Genomic DNA, 21,586 nt, shown 5'->3' on the forward strand with positions numbered 1-21,586 from the left:
CTTGACAGTTTTATTAAAGCAGTGTGTTTATTTAGAGGTAAACACAAATGCACACCACACTTTTCAGATTTTAGTCTTAAAACTGGACCCGAGCAGTTTTTCACTCTGTTTGGGGAACTGACGGTCTGATGGGATCCTGCAGCTAAACAGGATAAAGATCTCAGCTGCCAGACAACCTCAGATTATATTCCCAGGAGGAAACGTGTTGAAGCTCCTTCAGTTTGGGATTAGCGTCCAGGAACTTCAGCTTCCCTCCAAAATAAGAGACTTGGGAATGTTACATGATGGGAACCTTTGAAAAGTGATTTCTCTGTTCAGCTTAAATAAAAACGATGAGAATAAATGACACAAAAACTACAATAAGTTACTAGAAAATATGATTTCAGTATTAAATCAGCTGGAGATAAATCAGGACTTGGCTTTCGGCAGCAACACGACAACCAAGCTGTTCTCCAGAACCGGGTCTACCGGACCTAGAAGGAAAGGACCAGAACCGGGACCAGGTCTCTTCCTGTTAGACTTCCAGCTTCTGGAAAAATGAAGTCACTCAGTTCCAAAGCAGCATTTCTGTTTTTGTCAGAATTTTTGAAGCTGAACAACAAAATCGTCTGGAGAGTCGGAACTGAGAAACTCAAAAACAGATTTCCTCACGATGAGGTTTTCCCACGTTGGGCCTCATGGTCGGGTGTCATGGTTTCAACGTGTGAGTGGCGGCCTCTGCTCCGGTGGCAGACTCTCTGTCAGGCACTTGAGCTGCTCCTCGCCCAGCTTGATTTTGTCGTCCAGCTTCCGCTGCTCGATGACGAGCGCAGACTTCATCTTGACGAAGTGGCGATAGTCGTCCAGGTTCTCGGCGTCCAGGTGAGCCTCCATGATGGCGAACACCAGCTGCTCTCTGCGGTCCAGGTTCTCCTTCAGCTCCTTGGCGTCTTCATGCTGCCTCATCAGCAGCTTCCGCTTCTCGGTCAGCGTTCGCTGGAGGAAGGAGGCGAGTTAACAAGACATTCTGGTAAAGCTGGTTGTAGCTAAGGCTAATTGCAGCTAAAGCTAGTGGCAGCTAAAGTTAGTGTTAGCTAAAGTTAGTGTTAGTTAAGGTTACTGTTAGCTAAAGTTAGTGTTAGCTAAAGCTAGCGGCAGCTACAGTTAGTGTTAGCTAAAGTTAGTGTTAGTTAAAGTTACTATTAGCTAAAGTTAGTGTTAGCTAAAGTTAGTCTTAGCTAAAGCTAGCGGCAGCTAAAGTTAGTGTTAGCTAAAGTTAGTGTTAGCTAAAGCTAGCGGCAGCTAAATTTAGTTGCAGGTAAAGTTATTTGCAGCTAAAAGTAGTTGCGGTTAAAGCTACTTGTAGCTAAAGCTACTTGTAGCTAAGGCTAGTTGTAGCTATGGCTGATTGCAGCTTAAACTACTTGTAGCTAAGGCTGATTGCGGCTAAAGCTACTTGTAGCTAAGGCTAGTTGCAGCTAAAGCAACTTGCAGCTAAAGATAGTTGTAGCTAAGGCTAATTGCAGCGAAAGTGAGTGTTAGATAAAGTTGGTGTAAGCTAAAGTTAGTGTTAGCTAAAGTTAGTGGCAGATAAATGTAGTTGCAGCTAAAGTTATTTGTAGCTAAAGCTAGTTGCAGTAAAACTACTTGTAGCTGAGGCTAATTGCAGCTAAAGCTACTTGTAGCTAGGGCTGATTGCAGCTAAAGGTACTTGTAGCCAAGGCTGATTGCAGCTAAAGCTAGTGGCAGCTAAAGTTAGTGTTAGCTAAAGTTAGTATTAGCTAAGGCTAGTTTCAGCTAAATTTTGTTGCAGCTAAAGTTATTTGTAGCTAAAGCTAGTTGCAGTAAAGCTAGTTGTAGCTATGGCAAATTGCAGCTAAAGCTATTGGCAGCTAAAGCTACTTGTAGCCAAGGGTGATTGCAGCTGAAGCTAATTGCAGCTAAGGGTAATAGCAGCTAAAGCTAGTTGTGGCTAATGCTAATTGTATCTAAAGCTACTTGTAGCTAAGGCTGATTGCAGCTAAAACTACTTGTGGCTCAGGCTAATTGCAGCTAAAACTAGTTGTGGCTAAGGCTAATTGCAGCTAACGCTGCTTGTAGCTAAGGGTAATTGCAGCTAAAGCTACTTGTAGCTTAACTAATTGCAGCTAAAGCTACTTGTAGCTAAGGCTAATTGCAGCTAAAGCTACTTGTAGCTAAAGCTAATTGCAGTTAAAGCTGCTTGTAGCTAAGGCTAATTGCAGCTAAAGCTACTTGTAGCTAAGGCTAATTGCGGCTAAAGCTACTTATAGCTAAGGCTAATTGCAGCTAAAGCTACTTGTAGCTAAACTAATTGCAGCTAAAGCTACTTGTAGCTAAGGCTGATTGCAGCTAAAGCTACTTGTAGCCAAGGCTGATTGCAGCTAAAGCTAGTGACAGCTAAAGTTAGTGTTAGCTAAAGTTAGTGTTAGCTAAGGCTAGTTTCAGCTAAATTTTGTTGCAGCTAAAGTTATTTGTAGCTAAAGCTAGTTGCAGTAAAGCTAGTTGTAGCTAAGGCAAATTGCAGCTAAAGCTATTGGCAGCTAAAGCTGCTTGTAGCCAAGGCTGATTGCAGCTGAAGCTAATTGCAGCTAAGGCTAATAGCAGCTAAAGCTAGTTGTGGCTAATGCTAATTGCATCTAAAGCTACTTGTAGCTAAGGCTAATTGCAGCTTAAACTAGTTGTGGCTATTGCTAATTGCAGCTAAAGCTACTTGTAGCTAAGGCTAACTGCAGCTAACGCTACTTGTAGCTAAGGGTAATTACAGCTAACGCTACTTGTAGCTTAACTAATTGCAGCTAAAGCTACTTGTAGCTAAGGCTAATTGCAGATAAAGCTGCTTGTAGCTAAAGCCAATTGCAGCTAAAGCTGCTTGTAGCTAAGGCTAATTGCAGCTAAAGCTACTTGTAGCTAAGGCTAATTGCAGCTAAAGCTATTTGTAGCTAAAGCTAATTGCAGCTAAAGCTGCTTGTAGCTAAGGCTAATTGCAGCTAAAGCTACTTGTAGCTAAGGCTAATTGCAGCTAAAGCTACTTGTAGCTAAGGCTAATTGCAGCTAAAGCTACTTGTAGCTAAACTAATTGCAGCTAAAGCTATTTGTAGCTAAAGCTAATTGCAGCTAAAGCTACTTGTAGCTAAACTAATTGCAGTTAAAGCTACTTGTAGCTAAACTAATTGCAGCTAACGCTCGTGGCCTCAGTTTCCCCACCTTCTCGTCTGCTGGCGCTCCGTCCTCCAGGCTGTTGAGGGCGTTCTCCACCCGGGCGAGACGACCCGACAGCGACAGCAGCAGGCTCACCACCTTGTCCAGGTCACCCACAAACATGCGGAACCTGTCGATCTGATTGGGCCGGCAGAGGCGCCGGACGGTGGCGTCCACCTGCCGGCCCAGCGCCTCGTTTTCCTCCACGTCTTCCGCCAGGCTCTGCCGCGCCTCCCGCAGCACCACCAGCTTCCTGGCCAGGCTGGACATCAGCTCTTGCTGAAAACCGATAAATGCGGTAAAACAACTTTACCCGTCCGCTCTGCGGCGTGTCGGGCGTGAGAGGACAGGTTTTACCTTTTTACTGGCCAGATCGACGTCCAGCTCGTCCTCGGAGTCCTGCTCGTCCAGCTGCTCCTGCATGTCCTTCATCTTGATGAGCAGCTCAGCTTTGGGAGCCGATGTGTTGTAGTAGGAGGAGCTTGGGACCAGAGAGGCGGAGACAGGAACGTCCTCCTCTTCTCTCCTGAGGAAGTCCCACAGGTTCTCATTGTCTAAACTTGACCAGAAATCAAGACATTCCTTCTCTCCTCTAAGTTCTCACTTAAAGACCAAATATCATTGAATGAAACTGAGTTAAGCTCTAAATTAGTTTAAAAAACACATTTTATTTACATTGACTATTCCACAGTCATTTCTCAATAGTTCCTGAAATGTAGTTGGTATTCCAGATGTTCTCCACCAGAGGGCGGACTAACACCAACCTGATGTTGGTTTAGTGGTTCTGGGACTAATGAGAGCGTTAAAGCTGGATTCCCCCAGCCCAGTCCTCAACCATCCTGCTACTTGTAGCTGCATCTCTGCTCCAGCAGCGTTCATCCGGCTCTGCACTCGGCTGGTGACGAGTGTTTGACCTGATCCAGGTGTGTTGGAGCAGAGATGTTGAGGACTGGACTTGGCCCTGGTCTGTGATCAAATCACCTCTTGTTTTTGTGAGAAGCACCGTAACATTTTTAGGATCTCGTGACTCTAAACGGTTAAAGTGTGATATTTTAGGAACAGCTGGTGGTTTGGACCTGCTGGTGCCTGGCGGCCTGGATCCGGCGGACGGCCTCCTGCGCAGCTGGACTGCCTCCAGGACCGGGTCCGGGGCAAACAGCCCCTCCATCAGGTCCATGGTGGTCCTCCTGCCGCTCTGGTCCAGGATGTCCACCAGAGACTTGTCCCTGCCCATGATGTCCCTTGCCAGCTCGTCTCTCTTGGCGTCTTCCTCCAGGGTCCGGGCTCCGTGGGGTTCCTGGCCGGGTTCCGGTTCCTGCCGGTTGCAGGTGCTGAACGGATATGCCAGCTCTGCAGGCGGAGAAGACGGGCTGCCGGACTCGGCACTCTGCGGCAGCTGACCCCGCCGGTGCGCGCCGCCTTCGCTGTGGACGATCCGGACCGGAACCGTTCTCACCGGGCCGCTCGCCTCCATCGCTGCTGGGTTCTGTGGTTCTGATTCTGACCTGCCAACAGCAGAAAGCTACAGACCTGCAGTCGACCTGAATGGTCTGGTACTGATTCTGTTTCCTTTATCCATTGATCGGGATTTTACTTGATTTATCACAATGTCAGTTTTACAGTTCAAAGATATTCTACAGATAAAAACCTAAATTTAGCTGAGACATAAATGAACTATTGACAGGAACAGAAATACGTTTAAACTAGAACCATATCTCACTGCAGTTATCCCCATTGGTATAGGTTTTCCTTCCTCTCAACTTTCCTTTACAATTTTAAGGTGAAAAAGCTTTTCTTATGATTATTCAGGACTAAATCTAACATTTCTGTATCACGAGTTTCACTTTTTAATGCTGATGAAATGAACATAAATTAACTTCTTGATGATGTTACGGAGCAGCTGTGTCCCACAATATGACTAAGTGAAAGGCTTAATGTGTTCATGAGTTACATGGTGAATAATGAATGAATGAAAGTTTAATGTTTCATTTATTCATGATTGAAACGGCTGAAGCTGCTCTGGGACACGAGGGATGTACCTGAGCTGCGGCTCATCCTGCGGTTTGACAGGAGCCAACCGAGGCGAGGGAGACCGGGTCGGGTCCGGCTGCAGAGGGCAGATGGACTGGGCGGCACCGGCAGAACCGGTCCGGTCCGGCTGGCCGCAGACGGGGAGTTCCCCTGAGGAGGATGTGGGTTCTGGTCCTAAATGACCGGGCGGCGGCCCGGGCTCAGAGTTTGGGCCGATGGTGCCGGAGGAGAGGGAGGAACCGGTCGGGTTGGGTTCGGTTCTGTGGTCGGCAGCGCCTGGGAAAACCCCCGCGGTTCTGGGTACTGGGCCGCGGTCCGGTGACCCTACCGTCTCTCTAAAGGTCAAAATTCAAACCTCATCAGAACCTGAAGGCAAAATTCTTCTTCCAACATAAACCCCAGAAATGAAAGAAAATGTCTGCAGAGGAAAATGGGCCCCAACTTGTATCTGAGATTTTAGTCTTCCGGTCCTGATCCAGAGAGAAACTAGTAAACCAAACACTTTGCTTCATGGTTCATCTCTTTCTTCACCATCACAGACTGAGCCAACCCATCTTCCGTTCCATCCCTCCATCATAAACAGATGAAGAAGATTCCTGAACTCCTTCACCAACAGCAGAAAACCCTGGCCTCAAACTTAGAGGTACAATCTTTTCTATTTTATAATCGCATTGTATTTTATGAAGCACTTTATACACCTGTCGGTGTATAAAGTGCTTCATAAATAAAGTTGGTATGGTATGATATGTCTTCAAGATATGAAGATTGTGAAAAAGTTTTTGTTACTCCTTTTAGAACCTAAAACTCCTTTAGATTCGTCACACATATGGGAAGTATTTCAAGCCTTTATTGTTTGTAATTTTGATGATTCTAGCTTTTAAAGAATGAAAACCCAAATTTCATTGTCTCAGAAGAATAGAATATTGCATCCAATCAACTGAAAGGATATTCTAGAAGTCAGGCTGCACTCAGTAATTGGTTGGGGCTCCTTTAGCATGAATTACTGCCTCAGCGTTAGAGGAGTTCAGCCTGGTGGCGTTCAGGAAACATCGTTGTCCTCATTGCGGTTTTGATGACCAGAGAAAATTGGTGCACAAACCTGAAAAATCCTCTTAAACATTTTGAAAGCAATTACTTGGTTAAATGAGATTCTGGGTACCAGGCAGTGAACCTCACCTGGTGGCCGACCTGCTCGCCTGTGTTTGAGAATCTCTCCAATGAGAGGAAATCTTCTGAAAGACAAAAGTCATGTTTAGCATTTCAAAGCAGAATGGAACAGATTAAATATCTGAATCAATTCATATCAAGTGTTCTCATGACTTTTCATGAACACAGCAGTAGTTTGGTTTCTACATTTGGACATATCTCTAAAGCTGTGCAGGTCTTTACATTTGTCTCCTAACCGGATGTTTCTGAACCATCACACCAAACATAATCTTGCTCACCTGTGTGTAGAAGTCTGCAGAAGGTGAAGATCTGGATCTCTCATGAATGCAAACACCTTTCTCTTCTGCAGTAGCATCTAGAATGTTTTCCGCTGAGTGGCATCGCCCTTGTGTTTTGGCATCAGGAGGCTTTTTCTGCTTGTTCCAGGTGACCTGGTATTCAGCGAAGGTACCCAGTCTCTGCTGTTCCAGTAAAACCTGCTTTTCTCCAGGACTCTGCTCGTCTGTGTGTGGTTGAGACTGATCACTGTCTCCAGAAGGAAAGGTCTCTCCTGACTTGCTTGTGTCATCTTGGCTTGGGTTAAGGTTTGAACCATGACCTGACTTCAGCACAGGCCTGGGAAACCAAGGTTTGGTCTCAAAGAACTTTCTCTGTTGCTCTGAGCCGCTTTGGGGTTCTCCATCCACTCCCACTTTGTCTATCTTGTCTGGCTCTGAGAAGGAATGTGTCCTCTTGGCCGGATGGAATCGCCTACGTCCCCTGATTCGCCCATAGGGTGCTTTAAGAACAGGTGCCTCTGGCCCCAGAGGCTCGAGGTCTCGTCTCTGGAAGGAGGTGGCCTGAAGGACTCTCGCCTGGGCCTCTTTTAAATGGTCCTTGTAGGTATTTGAGGAAGCAGTGGCTTCCATGGACCTCCACTCTTCTTCATCATCTTCCTCAGCCTCGTACATCAGGGTTGCAGCGCTTCGGCTCTTCTGCAGCTGGGCTCTCTTCTGCTGGATCTCCTTACGAAGGGTGGTGGCATAGCGGTCACTGCGACGACTTGCTTTCACACTGCTGTTGGTTGTGGTTTCACAGACATCCTGGGTGGAAATCAGAGATGTAGTAGCAACTACTGCTTGCCTCTCTGCCAACGTCCGACTCTCTTGAGCCAGGAAGTGGAGAAGGGGAGTTTTCAGATTTGATATTCTGTGATCTTCTTGAGGCATCCACAGGTCTTGGTGTCTTGAAAGACCAACCTTATAATCAATACTCTGATGAAGGAGTCTCTTCATCTCATCACTAGCTCTCTTTGAAGGTTCTTCTGTGCTTTGAAGAGACGTTTCGTAGTACACACCATCCCCATTTTGGTCTTGATTTTCACAGTGAGGTATCTGGGCCTGAGGTGTCGGGTGTTTGGCCTTAACATTTGCCTTTAGGGAGCTGTGGAAACCTGACTCGCTACTGTTCATCTGTTGGGATTTCTCTGTTTCTCCTCTCCATCCCCCAGCTTTACTCTGTCTGGCCTTGAACTCGCCAGTCTGCATTGGATGGTTACCTGAAGGGCCAAGGTGTCGGCTGTGCCCTCCGCTGTCCTGTCCTGTCATGGCTGCCGTGGAGTGCAGAGTGTGTTTTCGACTAAAGGCATTAGAGGGCAGATCTTGGAGGCTCCGATAGTAACTCCCAACACTTTGAGTCTTAGTTGGTGGAGCCTTCCTGGTCTGAAGGTAGAAGGGGCTTTCATCACTGCATTGCCTGTGGTGGGCAGGAGACTGGGCATAACGCGGCTGGCTGACATCACTGCTGGACAAGGAGAAGAGTTTGTTGGGGTGCAGCTGGTTCTGAAATCGGAGAGAGTTCTGGTTGTTTTCTGTCGGCTTTTCAAAAGAGTTGTCTGTCGGACCTTCAGAGAATGGAAACACCTTGGTTGCAGCAAAGCTGTCACTGCGCAGAGGCAGTGGTGGAGGAGGAGGGGACTGGGATTTTTTCTTCTCTGGTACCTGCCACACTGGGCTGACACCGGCTCCGCCCGGAGCAGAAACCCAAGACACCGGCTGCTCCTCGCCCCGTGGCCCCTGCCAGCCTCCGGTCCCGAGAGTTGGCTGCAGGAATCTGTGTGGTTCATTCTGCTGAGGTCCTTCACTCTGAAGACCCTTAAAGAAAATGTTTTCAGTACTGGCACCTTTCCCTCCAGACATGCTGGAACGGAGAACAGGAGGACTGGAGCTGCCAGAGAAGCAGCTGAAGGCGGAGTCTCTTTTAGCTCCTGATCCAGAAAAGGCTTCAGAACCGTCCATGTATGGAGGCGGAGAAAGACGACCCGGAGGGTACGGATGGGAAGGACGCGCCAGTCTCTCCATGCTGCTCACTGAGCCGAGCTGATTGCTGTGTTGAGTCTTCTCAGTCTTAGTTGACTCTTTGGACCTTTTGATAAAGAGAATTGCTAGAACAACTCTTGAATGATTTTAATGGAGGAAAGCAGGAAGCTGAGCCTGGATTTCTAACCTGGCTTCATGTTTTGGCTGCCAGAGCGGCGCTGCGGCAGCCTGGGACCCGGCGGGCTCAGACTCCTCTTCTGTCAGCTTGGAGGAGTGCCAGGAATGGGGCCGGAAGCCCGGATCATTTTTCCTGCAGAGTCAACACAACGCCGAGCCGTTGACATCCAAACTAGCTTCAGTTTTCCACAGGAAGAGAAACGGCAGGAGTCTGCAGAGTTCAGCAGTTCAGCTTTCTGCCGGTCGCTCCAAGCGCCACTTATTGTTACCAAAGTTCACATTAATTATAGGTAATAATTAGGATCATATAAAAGAAACTTGCAACCAATGTTCTCATTTACAGAAACAGAGCAACTGAAACTGAAATGATTTTTAGTCAACGTACCCCCTGAAGCGGTTCTTCCTGGAGAGCATGTAGAGGAAGAGGAGCGCACACTTTAATTTGGTTATTTATTCATTTTGAATAAAAATGAAACGTAAAGAAAGAGAAAAGGAAAGACAGACTCTACATGATAAACATGGAAACATCTATTATGTCTTAATAATGTCATCAAAGCTGGAACTACCATGAAATAGATTTACAGTCCTAAGAATCACATCACAACCACAATGCAACCAGTAAACATGTAATAAACATGTAATAAACATGTGATTGTCACAGTGATCACCACTAAAACCAGTGGTTCCCATGAACACCAAGCACAGACTGGACCGACTACAGGAAACACCTTCTCTACCTCATGGAGCTGCGTAAGATCTTGGAGAGAACATTTCTGGCCACATGAACCTCGTTTTCTGACGGCATTGTTCGCCGTGACGCCACATCGACCATTTCAGCCTGAAGGCAGAAACATGGCCGTCAGTGGAAAGAAACAGAATCCAGTTTGAAATCAGGGATATGAACTGGATTCACTCCAGTTCGAGGCTTTCAGCACAACCAAACCAACTCCTTCTCATTTAAACTTAAACTGATCAGTGAATCGTTGTTTAAACCAAAGGAAGCTACTGGATGGTTTCCATGACGATCCTGGGATTCTGCTTTAGGAGGGTTAAATAATCTGTAATCCAGATTATTTCACTTGGCTTTGAGATCAATAAAATGATTTTTAATTGAATCCAACTGGCACCAGATAAAATGTGGAAGTTTCTCAAATGATTCCTTGACCTGCAAATATTTTTACACGATGAGAGACATAGTGGAGGGCTTTCAAAATAAGAGCGGGGCTTTCAAAACAAGAGCAGGGCTTGGCAGTTATTCACTAAGTTTTGGTGAAATTGTCTGGTTTAGCGCGACCTCCAGATTGGAAGGATGCTCAAAGGTTCATGTGATGTAAACATGGTTTTCTACAGAATATTAAAGTTGATCTTAGCTTGAGGTGAAACACCTGAGCCAGGTGAAGGTTTACCTGCCCTGGTTTCAACTTTAACCCCACCAGGCTGCATTTGTTCAGCAAAGGAATGTTTAGTTTCCCACTAAACTCAGACATGTATACTGGCCATCTTCCAGTAGACTGGGGGCTTTGCTGTTGCAGCTCCCAAACTTTGGAATTCTTTACCTATGTTGGTAAAACAGGCCCCCTCCTTAGCAATTTTTAAATCTGCTCTTAAGACTTACCTTTTTCGGTTGGCCTTTGATTCAGTTTGAGATGCTGCTTTTCTGTATTTATCTGGGTATGTTTATGTATTATATAGAGTGTTTTACGTCACTGCATTGTTGGTTTTTATGTGTTTTAATTTTGATTTTATTTGTTTAATCTGGTGATTGTACAGCACTTTGGTCAGTGGTACTGTTTTAAAGTGCTATATAAATAAACTTGCCTTGCCTTGCCTTTCCAGTCACTGCAGCGACACAAGATGGAAAACAGCTGCGGCTAAAAAATCCAGCAGATTAAAAACGGAGTGATGCATCTTTCATGACTTCTTATTCACAAAGATTCAATTGCTTTCCCTCCTGGACCCGGCTCTACTGGACCCGACTCTACTGGACCCTGCTCTACTGGACCCGGCTCTACTGGACCCGATTCTATTGGACCCTGCTCTACTGGACCCGGCTCTACTGGACCCGACTCTACTGGACCCGATTCTATTGGACCCTGCTCTACTGGACCCGGCTCTACTGGACCCGACTCTACTGGACCCGACTCTACTGGACCCGACTCTACTGGACCCGGTTTCTACTGGACCCGACTCTATTGGACCAGGGTGCTGTGCCTCAGAAATCCTGCAGGAGGAACGCTGTTTACTCCCAGAAACCTGAATCGGGTCGCCTTCACTAGAGACAAGATCCCAGCAACGAACCCAGACAGACGCCCCAGTTTACTGCTGGGAGATCAGGGAGGGCCGAGAAAATACTTGAGAGTACTTTAAATTACCTGAAAATACTTTAAAATACCTGAAAATTCTTTAAACTCTGAGAAATGTCCAGACTTTTATGGGCTTGGTTCTGTGCCGTTTCTCTGTATGTAGTAAATATTTCTATGCTGAAGTAACGACTTCCAAATACTCCAAACTACAAAATAGTTACTACAGATCCAGTACTTTGATGCATCCAGAATAAAATTTGATCATTGTTGATGTTTAATTGGATTTTATGCAGTGTGTTGAATCTATAAGTTTAATAGAATAGAATAGAATAGAATAGAAGTACTTTATTCATCCCAGCAGGGAAATTACTTCGCAGTTACAGCATAGAGACAAGAGACAATAACAACGTCCGGGTGTTGAGTCTGTAGTTTGGCTGCGGTAGAGCTGATGACGTCACAGGCCACCGCTGCATCAGCTGATGGGGGAATGTAAACAGCGATCAAAATGGCGGACGTAAACTCCCTCGGTAAATAATACGGCCGCATTCCCACAGCCAGAAGTTCAATGTCCGGGCTACAAACCTGTTCCTTCACGTTAACATGACCGGGATTACACCACCTCTCACTCACATAAAGTGCAATCCCGCCGCCCTTCTTCTTCCGACTCTTGGAATAGTCCCTGTCCCCCCTCACCAAGGAAAATCCAGGGACCTCCACGCTGTAGTCCGGAATAAGCGAGTGCAGCCAGGTTTCCGTGAAGCAGAAGATACTGCACTCCCTGTACTCCTTCTGGGTCCTAACCAGCGCCGTGAGTTCGTCTGTCCTATTTCCCAAAGACCTCACGTTCCCCACAATAATCGCCGGTACCGCTGGCCTGCGCCGTCTCTTCTTCTCCCTCCGTTTAACTCCAGACCTGCAGCCCCGTCGTCTCCTCCGTAACTCCTCTGGGACCACAGGCCCGTCTCCGGGCAGCAGCAGAGGCCCACACAGCGCAATCAGCCGTTCACGCGAGCAAACAATGCCGCTACTCCGCTCGGCGAGGTTCTCCGCAACCAAGAGTATAAAAAGTAGCAGAAGAACGCGGAGAACATCGACAGAACCACATCCAGCCATTGTGGAAAGCCCAACTGATGATCCATGGGTTCTTCAAGCACAGATCATTAATCGGTTACAGCAAATATACACAGACCAACACACACGACAGGAGCTGCGTCTGCAGGCAGCCAGCTGCGCCGGCGCCATCTTGATGAGGATATTATATAAATTTTATATATATTATATTTGGTCACATGACGGTAATAAAGTCATAAAGTTCAGGCAGGAGTTTCCACTGAATAGTTTTTCTTCAGAATAAAAGACTTTCATATTTTCTGAGGCCGATAAAAACGAGAGAAATGAATAAATCCAACAGAGCAGAGAGCAGCTTTTAAATGATCAACTGTAGCTCAGTTTGGCTCAACAGGTTCAGGCCAAGCTGCAGCCAGTTATCAACAAGTCGTATCAAAACGGAGAGGATGCATGCTAATGCTAATGCTAATCCACAAGGTGGCTATTGGTGGAACCAGTTCCTGGGCTACTAAGCAGCAAAACAAGAACAAAACCATCTCAACCTTTTATTATCATCATGCAGTCAGACATTCATTATCAGTTTGCTGAAAAGTGTCAGATAAGCATAAGAAAATGGTTAAATATGATCAAATATCATCAAATATGGTTAAAGACGCTCAGCCTTGCCAGAACAGGCGCTGCATTAGCATTAGCATCATGAACCCCATGCTGCAGCAGGTCAGCTAACTACCTGAGTCATTTAAAGCTGCTGACCTTTGACCAGTTTAATCCCAACTCTGGTCCAACGGGCCGAGAAATGTGGAGACAAAGTCTCAGAAATGAGGAAGAATGAAGATGATGATGGGTCCAGATCAACACGGTTCACTTTAAAAAATGAGAAATGATCCAGAGAACAGACAGAAACACAGCTGGATGAAGCAGCAGTTAAACTTACCAACAACCCAGAACCACTTAAGAGACCATCACTGGTCTCACTGGTCCCACAGAAAGCAGGCAGTAGCCTTCCTCCCTCCTCTTCCTCACCGCCTTGCTGTGTGCAGCAGATTTCCTTCAGGATTATAACGGGGATTTGAGACGAGGGAGGAGTTTCTGTCCTGGCTCTAATCTAGTGTTTGTGCCGCCACCAGAATCCTGGACAAGGTGAAAAACCTCAAGAGTTGTGAACTTTTCCCATTCAGTGGGACGAATGAATGTTGGGACTGGAAACGTAACGGGAGAGATGAAGGAGTGAAGCTTTGATCAGCCGCTCACATTCCATCCAGTCTGTTTTCTTACAATCTGCATTTTTACACTTTAGTTGAACGTTCAGCTGGTCAGCAGAGAAAACACACAGAGGAATGTGTGTGTGTGTGTGGGTGTGTGTGTGTGTGTGTATGTGTTTTCCCAGAGGTAGCAGCCATTATTGGCCTGCGGGGGAGCAGAGGTCACATGACTCGTTACTCATCTAGGCTGAAGTTTGTGAACATGAGTGACCTGCCAGCAGGTGGCGCCGTTTCCCTGCAGAGGACAGTGAGGGAAGCTGGGAAGGAGATGTTGAGGCTTCAGCAACTTTCTGCTCTAAATGTTGCTCCTCTTTGCTGCTCGTGTTTCAATTGTTTTAAATGTTTATAATTATTTCATAATTTTCTGCACTGATGTTGAAAATCAGCTGATGGGTTGGAGAAGTTTCTGTTTCAGAGAAACTCATTTGGATCAAAAGCTTCAGATTTATTTCTTTCATCACCCTGATTGTCAGCAGCATGTGGGGCGCGGACCCCCTGTGGGCCCCTCTGACCCCCTGTGGGCCCCTCTGACCCCCTGTGGCCCCCCCATGGGCCCCCCAGACCCTTCCTGCCCCCGCCGGCCCCATGAACACAAACACAAAGTGCCTCCATCATCACCGCCAGGCTTATTGGCATTAACAGCAACATCAGGCGGCCCAGCTGGACCAGAACCTGCAGCAGAACCGGACCCAGCACCGCGCCTCGCCTCTTAAAGTTCTGGAAAGTCAAATTCTTGACATTTTGATGATGTCATGGTTTAGATCAAATGATTTCATTCAGGTTGTTATTAAAACCGACATAATTAGTTTCAGGTTTTGAACAAAGTGATGAAGATCAGCCTCTCTGTAACCAAGCAACAGACCCAAACATTAACAGCGAAGCGACATCAGGATCAGGAAACAGACACAGTTACACCATCTGAAGCTGAGCTCTTCTACTTTTGGACCTTTGAGTTTTAAAAAGTTCTGCAAACCTTTGATTCCCAGCAGTGAGGAAAACCTGCTGCTGTCCTTCATCTGATGACCTGAAGCAGCTGAAACAGGAAGTAGCTGCGGTCAGATCCCTCTGCTCATCTCGTCTCGTCTCAGCAAACAGGTCCAGAGAGGGACAGACAGGAAAACCCGCTCTGAGCCGATTGGCCGGTCCCACCAGGCAGCGCGGGCCGTACCACTGCTGCTGCCACGGGGGTCCGACAGAAACCCGGCCGCTCTGCTCTGACCCACCCAGATCCACCGTTTCCACAGCAACAGGTTGCTGAGACGCCGCAGCAACTCCTGTCCCTCTGCAGCTTTGAAGCTTGTAATTGGATTCAGGCTGTAAGACTTTGCTGCTGGAGCGGATCTGTGTGTGTAGCTCTATGTGCAGCATGGCGTGAAGAAGCTCTTAGGAAGCAGTTAGAGGTTATTCTTATCGAAAAGCCTGAGGATCACCGAGACCAAAGCCAGACTGAGACGCACCAAATAGATTTTTACAAGAGAAAAACAACAGGAAGTCAGAAACCAGCTGCAGTTAGACTGGAAGAACCGAACCGACCAATTAAAGATCCGACCAATTAAACGACCAATTAAAGATCCGACCAATTAAACAACCAATTAAAGATCCGACCAATTAAACGACCAATTAAAGATCCGACCAATTAAACGACCAATTAAAGATCCGACCAATTAAACGACCAATTAAAGATCCGACCAATTAAACAACCAATTAAAGATCCGACCAATTAAACGACCAATTAAAGATCCGACCAATTAAACAACCAATTAAAGATCCGACCAATTAAACGACCAGTGGTTTTTACATGTCAGGTCTGGTGGTTTTCGTTTTGCACCAAATAACTTTGATTTATTTTACTGGGATTTGAACCGACAAACAAATGGAGCATAAAAATGTTGAAGTGGAAGAAAATCTCTCATGTTTTCAACCCAATTTACCAATAAACGTCTGGAAATGTGGCATTTATTCCTATTTATCAAACCTCACTGCATCAAAGATTCAGAAACTCTCATGTTCTATTTTTTTCCCCCACAGATTATTAGTTGGAGTTTGGTCTGAGCTTTGACTAGGCCGTTTTGAGGCTCCTTTTCCACAGCACAGCATAACGTTTGGTTTCTCATTCCAGTTCATCCCAGCTGCAGTGAATGGAATATCACAGCAGCCAACCCAACCTGCAGATGTTTTACTCTCATAATTAATAAGAAGTGATTATTAACAAAACTAAATGCAATCAAAAACAACCATTAATCATCATGAATGATGTATGTGAGAATGTGGCTGTTCTTATTTACTTTTTTTTTTTTTTTTTACCAGTTATTTGTTATTTCTTACATTGTGTGTGAATTGTGAGACAGTTATTTTTTGTTTTTAAGCATATTCACTGACTGATGGCACTTTTTAAATTTCGTTGTTCTTGTGACAATGACAATAAAGATTTATCTATCTATCTATCTATCTATCTATCTATCTATCTATCTATCTATCTATCTATCTATCTATCTATCTATCTATCTATCTATCTATCTATCTATCTATCTATCTATCTATCTATCTATCTAACTAACTAACTAACTAACTAACTAAACTAACTGTCAGCCACACAATTGGAAAAAATTCAAAACTTTCTCTATTTTTCCACCAGGAGGGAAATGATGGAACTGAGAGAAGTGATGCATCGATGTTTCTGGGTTTGACTTGTTTGAAAGTTTCCCTGAAGACGTTCTGATTGGGTTTTCTGTCCTCTGAAGTGAAGCTGCTGCTCTGCTCCTCTTCCTCCATCATGCAGGTGTTTGTTCCACCTGTGAGACCAAACAGGAACCTCTAACCTTTAACCTCCATCCCTATCGCTGGTTCTGATCCGGCTGAGCCTCCCGCTTCTCTTTTAGAGCAGAAACATCAATAAATGCTAAAAATCTAATATTTCTACATCTTCTCATCAGCAGTGCATCGCCTCTCTCTTCAATCTGTTTCTAGACAACTCAGTCTTTGACCTCTGACCCTTTGACGCCTCGGAGCTCGTTAATGTTACACGTGAAAAAGCGTCCATGTTGCCAGGAAACAGACAGGAAGTAGTTTCCTGTGGTACCTGCGGAGCCGTTGATGCTCAGCATCTCATGGCCGCGCCGCCCTTCTCCACCTGCAGGGGGAGACGGCGACAGCTGGTCTTCCAGTCAAAACACTCGAGGGGTTTAGTCAGTAACTGAATCACGTTGGCGTCTTCTGCTGGAACGCTTGGAAAAAGTAAGTACACCCCATGACCCAGATGGCAGCTGGTAGGAACTCCTTCACTGGTTGGTTTCTGCACAGACTTCCTACGGTGTGAAGCACACACAGCCATCAGACTCTGCAGACGAACCAGTTTCCCACTCAGCTTCCAGGTCCTGCAGCTTGCAAACCGACACTTTTATCATTTTGTGGTAGAAAATTTTTGCTTCATTCAAATCCATCTTTACAAGTTTTCATCTAGCTGCCATCTTGTTTTTGGAGAGTTCAGTCTTCAAACCTGACAAACAAGCTTGGTGCTGATGTGACGTTCCAACTGAGGCCTGCAGTCTGAAGAGCCGACTGGTTTTACTGGGATCTGAACTTCTGTTTAAATCTCCTAAAACGTCCAACCTGATCTCATCTTGAATGGCATCAAATCCATTTGGTTGATGACGCCCAGCCCGAGTTTTCTCAGGTTGTTGCTCTTCTCTTAGCGTAATGCTAACGCTCAGCGGTTAATCTGATGAACGGCTCTTCAATGCATTTGGCCAGCAGCTTCATTCCCTCTAAATGATTTTCAACTCATCTTAGATGTTTCTAGTTTTTCTTCACAAACTTTATTTTGGTCTTTCCTTTACATTTAAAAGCATTGCCTCTTTTTTTACTGCTGCAACATTTTATTGCTATTAGCTGATTGTCAGGGACAAGAAAAGCGCAACAATTTTTCCACTCAACTGTTTGTTGCTGAAGCAACCCGACGCTCTGATTAATACTTAAAGGGACAGTAACCTGAGGATCGCATCAGAACGACGGCTCAGCTAATTCATAAAGTATTAATTCATTCATTCATTAGAGGTTAATGTATGCATGCAGATTCACACAGTTCAAAAATATTAAAACAAGAAAATACAAATAGAAAACTGCACAGAAGAGCAATTTACAATAAGAAAACATGAAATTGTTGTTACATAATATCACAGTGAAAGAAAAGTGCAGCTGAGTGGAATCATGAAAAATGTTCAAATGTGTTTTGTGATAAAAACAACAGGATGTGAACACATGAATTGTTCTGATGGTTATGAAGAGCAGCAGCAGCTGAGATGCAGCAAGTTGACAAATGTAGATCCTGAGTGGATCACAGGGTGTGTTATTATTATTATTATAATTATTATTATTTTCCTTAATGGGCCTAGAAACATCTTGTTTTCAAAATAGTCTTTTTTAATCTATTTTTCCCTTTTTGAGAAAACGATGGAAGATGAATTATAGATCTGGATCAGATTGAAGCTTCACTGTGAAGTTGAACTATGTCACCAAAAAGTTGCATTTTAAAAGTTGTCGAGCTGAACAATGTTCAGGACTTTCCTGTTTTTATTCAAACATTTCATCAAACATTGAGCTGAAATTCTAGATCTATTGGGCCCTTGGACTTGGTGATGACCAGTGGCTCTCTGTGCTCCGTTCCCCCTCAGGGTCAAAGGCCGCCGCGCTCTGCCCTGCAGCAGCACCTTCATCCTGCTCCTCATCCTCAGGCGGCCGTGACGCCTCGCTCCGGGTGACTCCATTAACTCGGGTTCAAGCTCAAATGTTTACTGAAACAAACCCGATTAAATCTGATTCTTAAATCCATTTTCCATAAAACTCCCAGTTCTGCTCCACTTTGTGTTGGTCTGACTCAGAAAACAAACTTTGGCTTTTATGGTAAAAAAAATGTTCAGCAATTAGCCAGAGCCGAAAGGCAAAGAAACTGGCCTTTCCTCCAAACAAACCATGTAGGCTAAAGATTTTCCATAAATGACTAGTTATTGAAATGTCTAGTTGTATGAATGACCAGTGAATTCATGCCAGCTTTAGCTAGCTAACAAGATGTTGTTTTACATCCATTGCTTGTTGGCTAAGGCCAGGAATAAACCCAACACTCATCAGTTTCTGCCTGAAGTTGCTTTCTGCTTTCCACATGTTGAAAATAAATCTATCGTCACAGCAGATCTGAGTCGGGAGGCAACAGTCTCATCAGGTGAGAATCAGATATTTGCTGTACAGAGAAAATGGCATCTATCTACTGGGATTGTTCAGATATTTCAGAATTACTGTCATTCGCTCAAATTTTGAGAACCCAGGGCAGTGATGATGATGGTGTACATGGGGATTTAATTGCAAGCTGATATAAATTGGGTTAATCTGGTCTCTTTGTTCTGCAGTGGATCCTGTGATCTTCGTGTTGATGGCCAATATGGCCCCACACTCTCTCTTTGGTAAAAAGGGGAGCAAACAACTCAAAAACCCAAACAGCAAAGCAATCAGGCGCAAGGTATTTTATTACCAAAAAAGTCACAAATAGTTACACAATAAAACCGTCCTCTATTTCTCAATAAAATCCAGGGCTCAGTAATTGTCCTTAATTAAAGTCACCAATCCGAGGCCACGGGCTGGGCTCTGCTTCTTAGGTTGCTTCTGGTGGAGGTAATCCGTCTGCAGCGCACTCTGTTGCCGATCCACAGCTGGCTGCGCGACGCTTCAGCACCGCTCCACTCTTCTGCATGTAACGCCCCTCTTCCGCCCGATCCAGCTAAAAGAAAGAGCAGGAAAACGCCAGCATCCCCTCACCAAAACTCCATCGGAAAACGTATTTCCTGCTAATAGCTACTCTCTGATGAAGATGGAGCGCTACTTACTGGCGCGGGCAGAGGTTCCCCTCTGCCCTAATCCTCTGTACTGGACCGTTTGTTCAACTCCCGGTCTTCTGCGCCTGACGTGCAGGTTCCGTCTTCCCCTCGTTCCGCAGCGTGTCAGTTTCTGTAGCCTACAGAAACTGGTTGTTTTCCTTCTCCCCCCATTCCATCCAGGCTCCTTTTATTTTGGCTTTAATTAGCCTCTGCTGACACCTGTATCGGCGGCCAATTAGTGCGCTCCGCCTCCCTAGACAAGCACCTTCAGTCCAGTGCGTTTGGATTGTTAAAGGGGAAAAAAGAAAAGACAAACCCCAAGCATGCAAAGCACAACAAAAGTAAAAATAAAAACACAATCGTATTTTCCCCTGTACAACATTCGCCTCAGAGATTCATCTTTGTTCCTCAATGGCGTCGTCATAGTGACGTTTGAATTGGCCTCGCTGTCTTTCACTTTATGCTCAGCTGCTGCCACAGTTTGTCATTGGAGAACAAATAAAAAGCATCTGTGTTACTAATTCATTGTAGCTGCATAGACTGAACATTCAAATAGAAATAAACACAATTAACAATCAAACTGGCAGCAGACGGTTGAGCTGAAGGTCCAGTTCAATCTCCTGCTTTCTGGAAACACTGGGTTCATCCCTGAGTGTTAACCATATTTTATTTCGTTTATTTGTCTTCACGCTCTGTTTTGAAGACAAAAATCACAGCTCAGCTTTAAAATCTCATGAGTTTCTATTGGATGAAGGATTTTGCCTTGTGCTCTGCCCAGGAGGAATTGGCTTTAAAAGTCATTTAAAAAATTATTTTTTCCTTTTACTTCTATTTAAATTCACTTCTTTGGAAAGAAATCACAGTTCAGCTTTAAAATCTAATATCTGAGCTTCTGTTGGATGAAGAACTTTTGCAGGAATGCAACTGAAGATTAAGATTTAGTTGTGAAAGTCTGCTTTTTCATTTCATTTTATTTTTCTTCTAACTCTTTCTAAGTCTGAATCTCAATCTCATCTCTGAGCTTCTGCTATGCCAGACATATATGTTAATGCTGTTATGAACATCAGAAATGGACTTTAAAATTGCCATCAGCATTACCCAGAATGCATTGCATGGTGGGGGTGCAGATTTCAGCTTCTAGTTCAGCTGATTTTGTTGCAATCCCTAACAAACCATACACTATTGTGATTAGCATGAGCTCCTCTGTCAAACTGGATGGATTAGAATGAGATAGCAAACATGTAGAAAATCAGCACCATGAGTCAGAATGAGGTGTGTATTGTTGAACTGCTGCCTGCTAAGTTTGATCCAATGGTGGCAGCTTTGGGTAAGTCTTCTCTTCTTGGACTATATAAGCTGAGCATTCTAGAGGTCTTGCGGTGTATGATGGCACTAGAATGGCTCTTTGCTCTCATTTTAGGGGTGATGGTTTGAATCCCATGAAGTGTGTGGAGACCTGGAAGGCAGCAGTTTGTTGTGGCTGGTCCAGGTTCTCCTTCCTTGGGATGATGGCTGACACTAGAACATGGGAGCCTGCAACAACCTGGTGGAGATCTGCTGGTGTGCAATTCACTCTGCACATGGTAGCTAAGGTGAGTCAGTTTATTTGCAGACTTCTAGCATTCAACACAGACCAGAGAATCAACGGAGAACTCTTCTGCTTCCTGGGCATGCTAGTTCCACCTTGCGGTGTTAACGGATAGCGTGTTTTTGAAACCAGGGGCCCGGTACGTATCAGCCTTCCCAGGTTCCGCCTATAGGAACAGCACGTGGGAAAGGTGACTCTAGGACTCGGGAGTCTTAAATGCAGTCCAGTCTTCTATGAGGAATAGCCTCACACACAGCAACATACACACCAACTGGTATTCTGTCTTCAATTCTACAGCTCCACTGCTTCTAACTGCAAAAGGAATGAATGTTAGGAAATCTTCAGCTTAAAGATCTGCTAAACAGCTTTAACCTCCTAAGACCTGAGCTCTTGCATGGCATGTATTATTAAATTCTCTTTTATTTTTGCAATCATTAGGTCCCAATCAGCCCACATATAAAATTCTTTTTACATGATTTAGTTGCTGAAAAAATAAATATAATTATGTCCACATATGAGAACATTCATTTTAAATGTAAAAAACATCAATTTATTGATTAATTCCAAAACATTTTCTTTAGCATTATTTCTGAGTTCAAAAACAAAATACTACACATTAGTTGCGACTGTT

The 21,586-nt window shown here is 44.9% G+C and overlaps 1 protein-coding gene and 1 long non-coding RNA gene across 2 annotated transcripts; both read right to left on the bottom strand.

Moving 5' to 3' along the window:
- Positions 1 to 8: 8 nt before the first annotated feature.
- LOC116715511 (protein Shroom2-like) lies at positions 9 to 18,266 on the bottom strand. Its single transcript, XM_032555924.1, has 15 exons — positions 18,143 to 18,266; positions 16,583 to 16,633; positions 14,477 to 14,885; positions 13,217 to 13,289; positions 12,041 to 12,217; positions 9,608 to 9,723; positions 9,256 to 9,273; positions 8,881 to 9,003; positions 6,675 to 8,799; positions 6,406 to 6,461; positions 5,238 to 5,564; positions 4,275 to 4,703; positions 3,556 to 3,724; positions 3,205 to 3,477; positions 9 to 975 (listed from the first exon to the last, which is right to left on the bottom strand). The coding sequence occupies exons 1-15, from the start codon at positions 18,264 to 18,266 to the stop codon at positions 697 to 699; spliced, it is 4,749 nt and encodes a 1,582-aa protein (XP_032411815.1). The 3' UTR covers positions 9 to 696.
- Positions 18,267 to 19,001: 735 nt separating this feature from the next.
- Positions 19,002 to 21,368, bottom strand: LOC116715603 (uncharacterized). Its single transcript, XR_004338207.1, has 2 exons — positions 19,377 to 21,368; positions 19,002 to 19,270 (listed from the first exon to the last, which is right to left on the bottom strand). It is a non-coding gene; the product is annotated as an uncharacterized LOC116715603 (long non-coding RNA).
- Positions 21,369 to 21,586: the final 218 nt, after the last annotated feature.

The sequence above is a fragment of the Xiphophorus hellerii genome, chromosome 24, assembly GCF_003331165.1.
Source record: "Xiphophorus hellerii strain 12219 chromosome 24, Xiphophorus_hellerii-4.1, whole genome shotgun sequence".
NCBI lineage: Eukaryota > Metazoa > Chordata > Actinopteri > Cyprinodontiformes > Poeciliidae > Xiphophorus > Xiphophorus hellerii.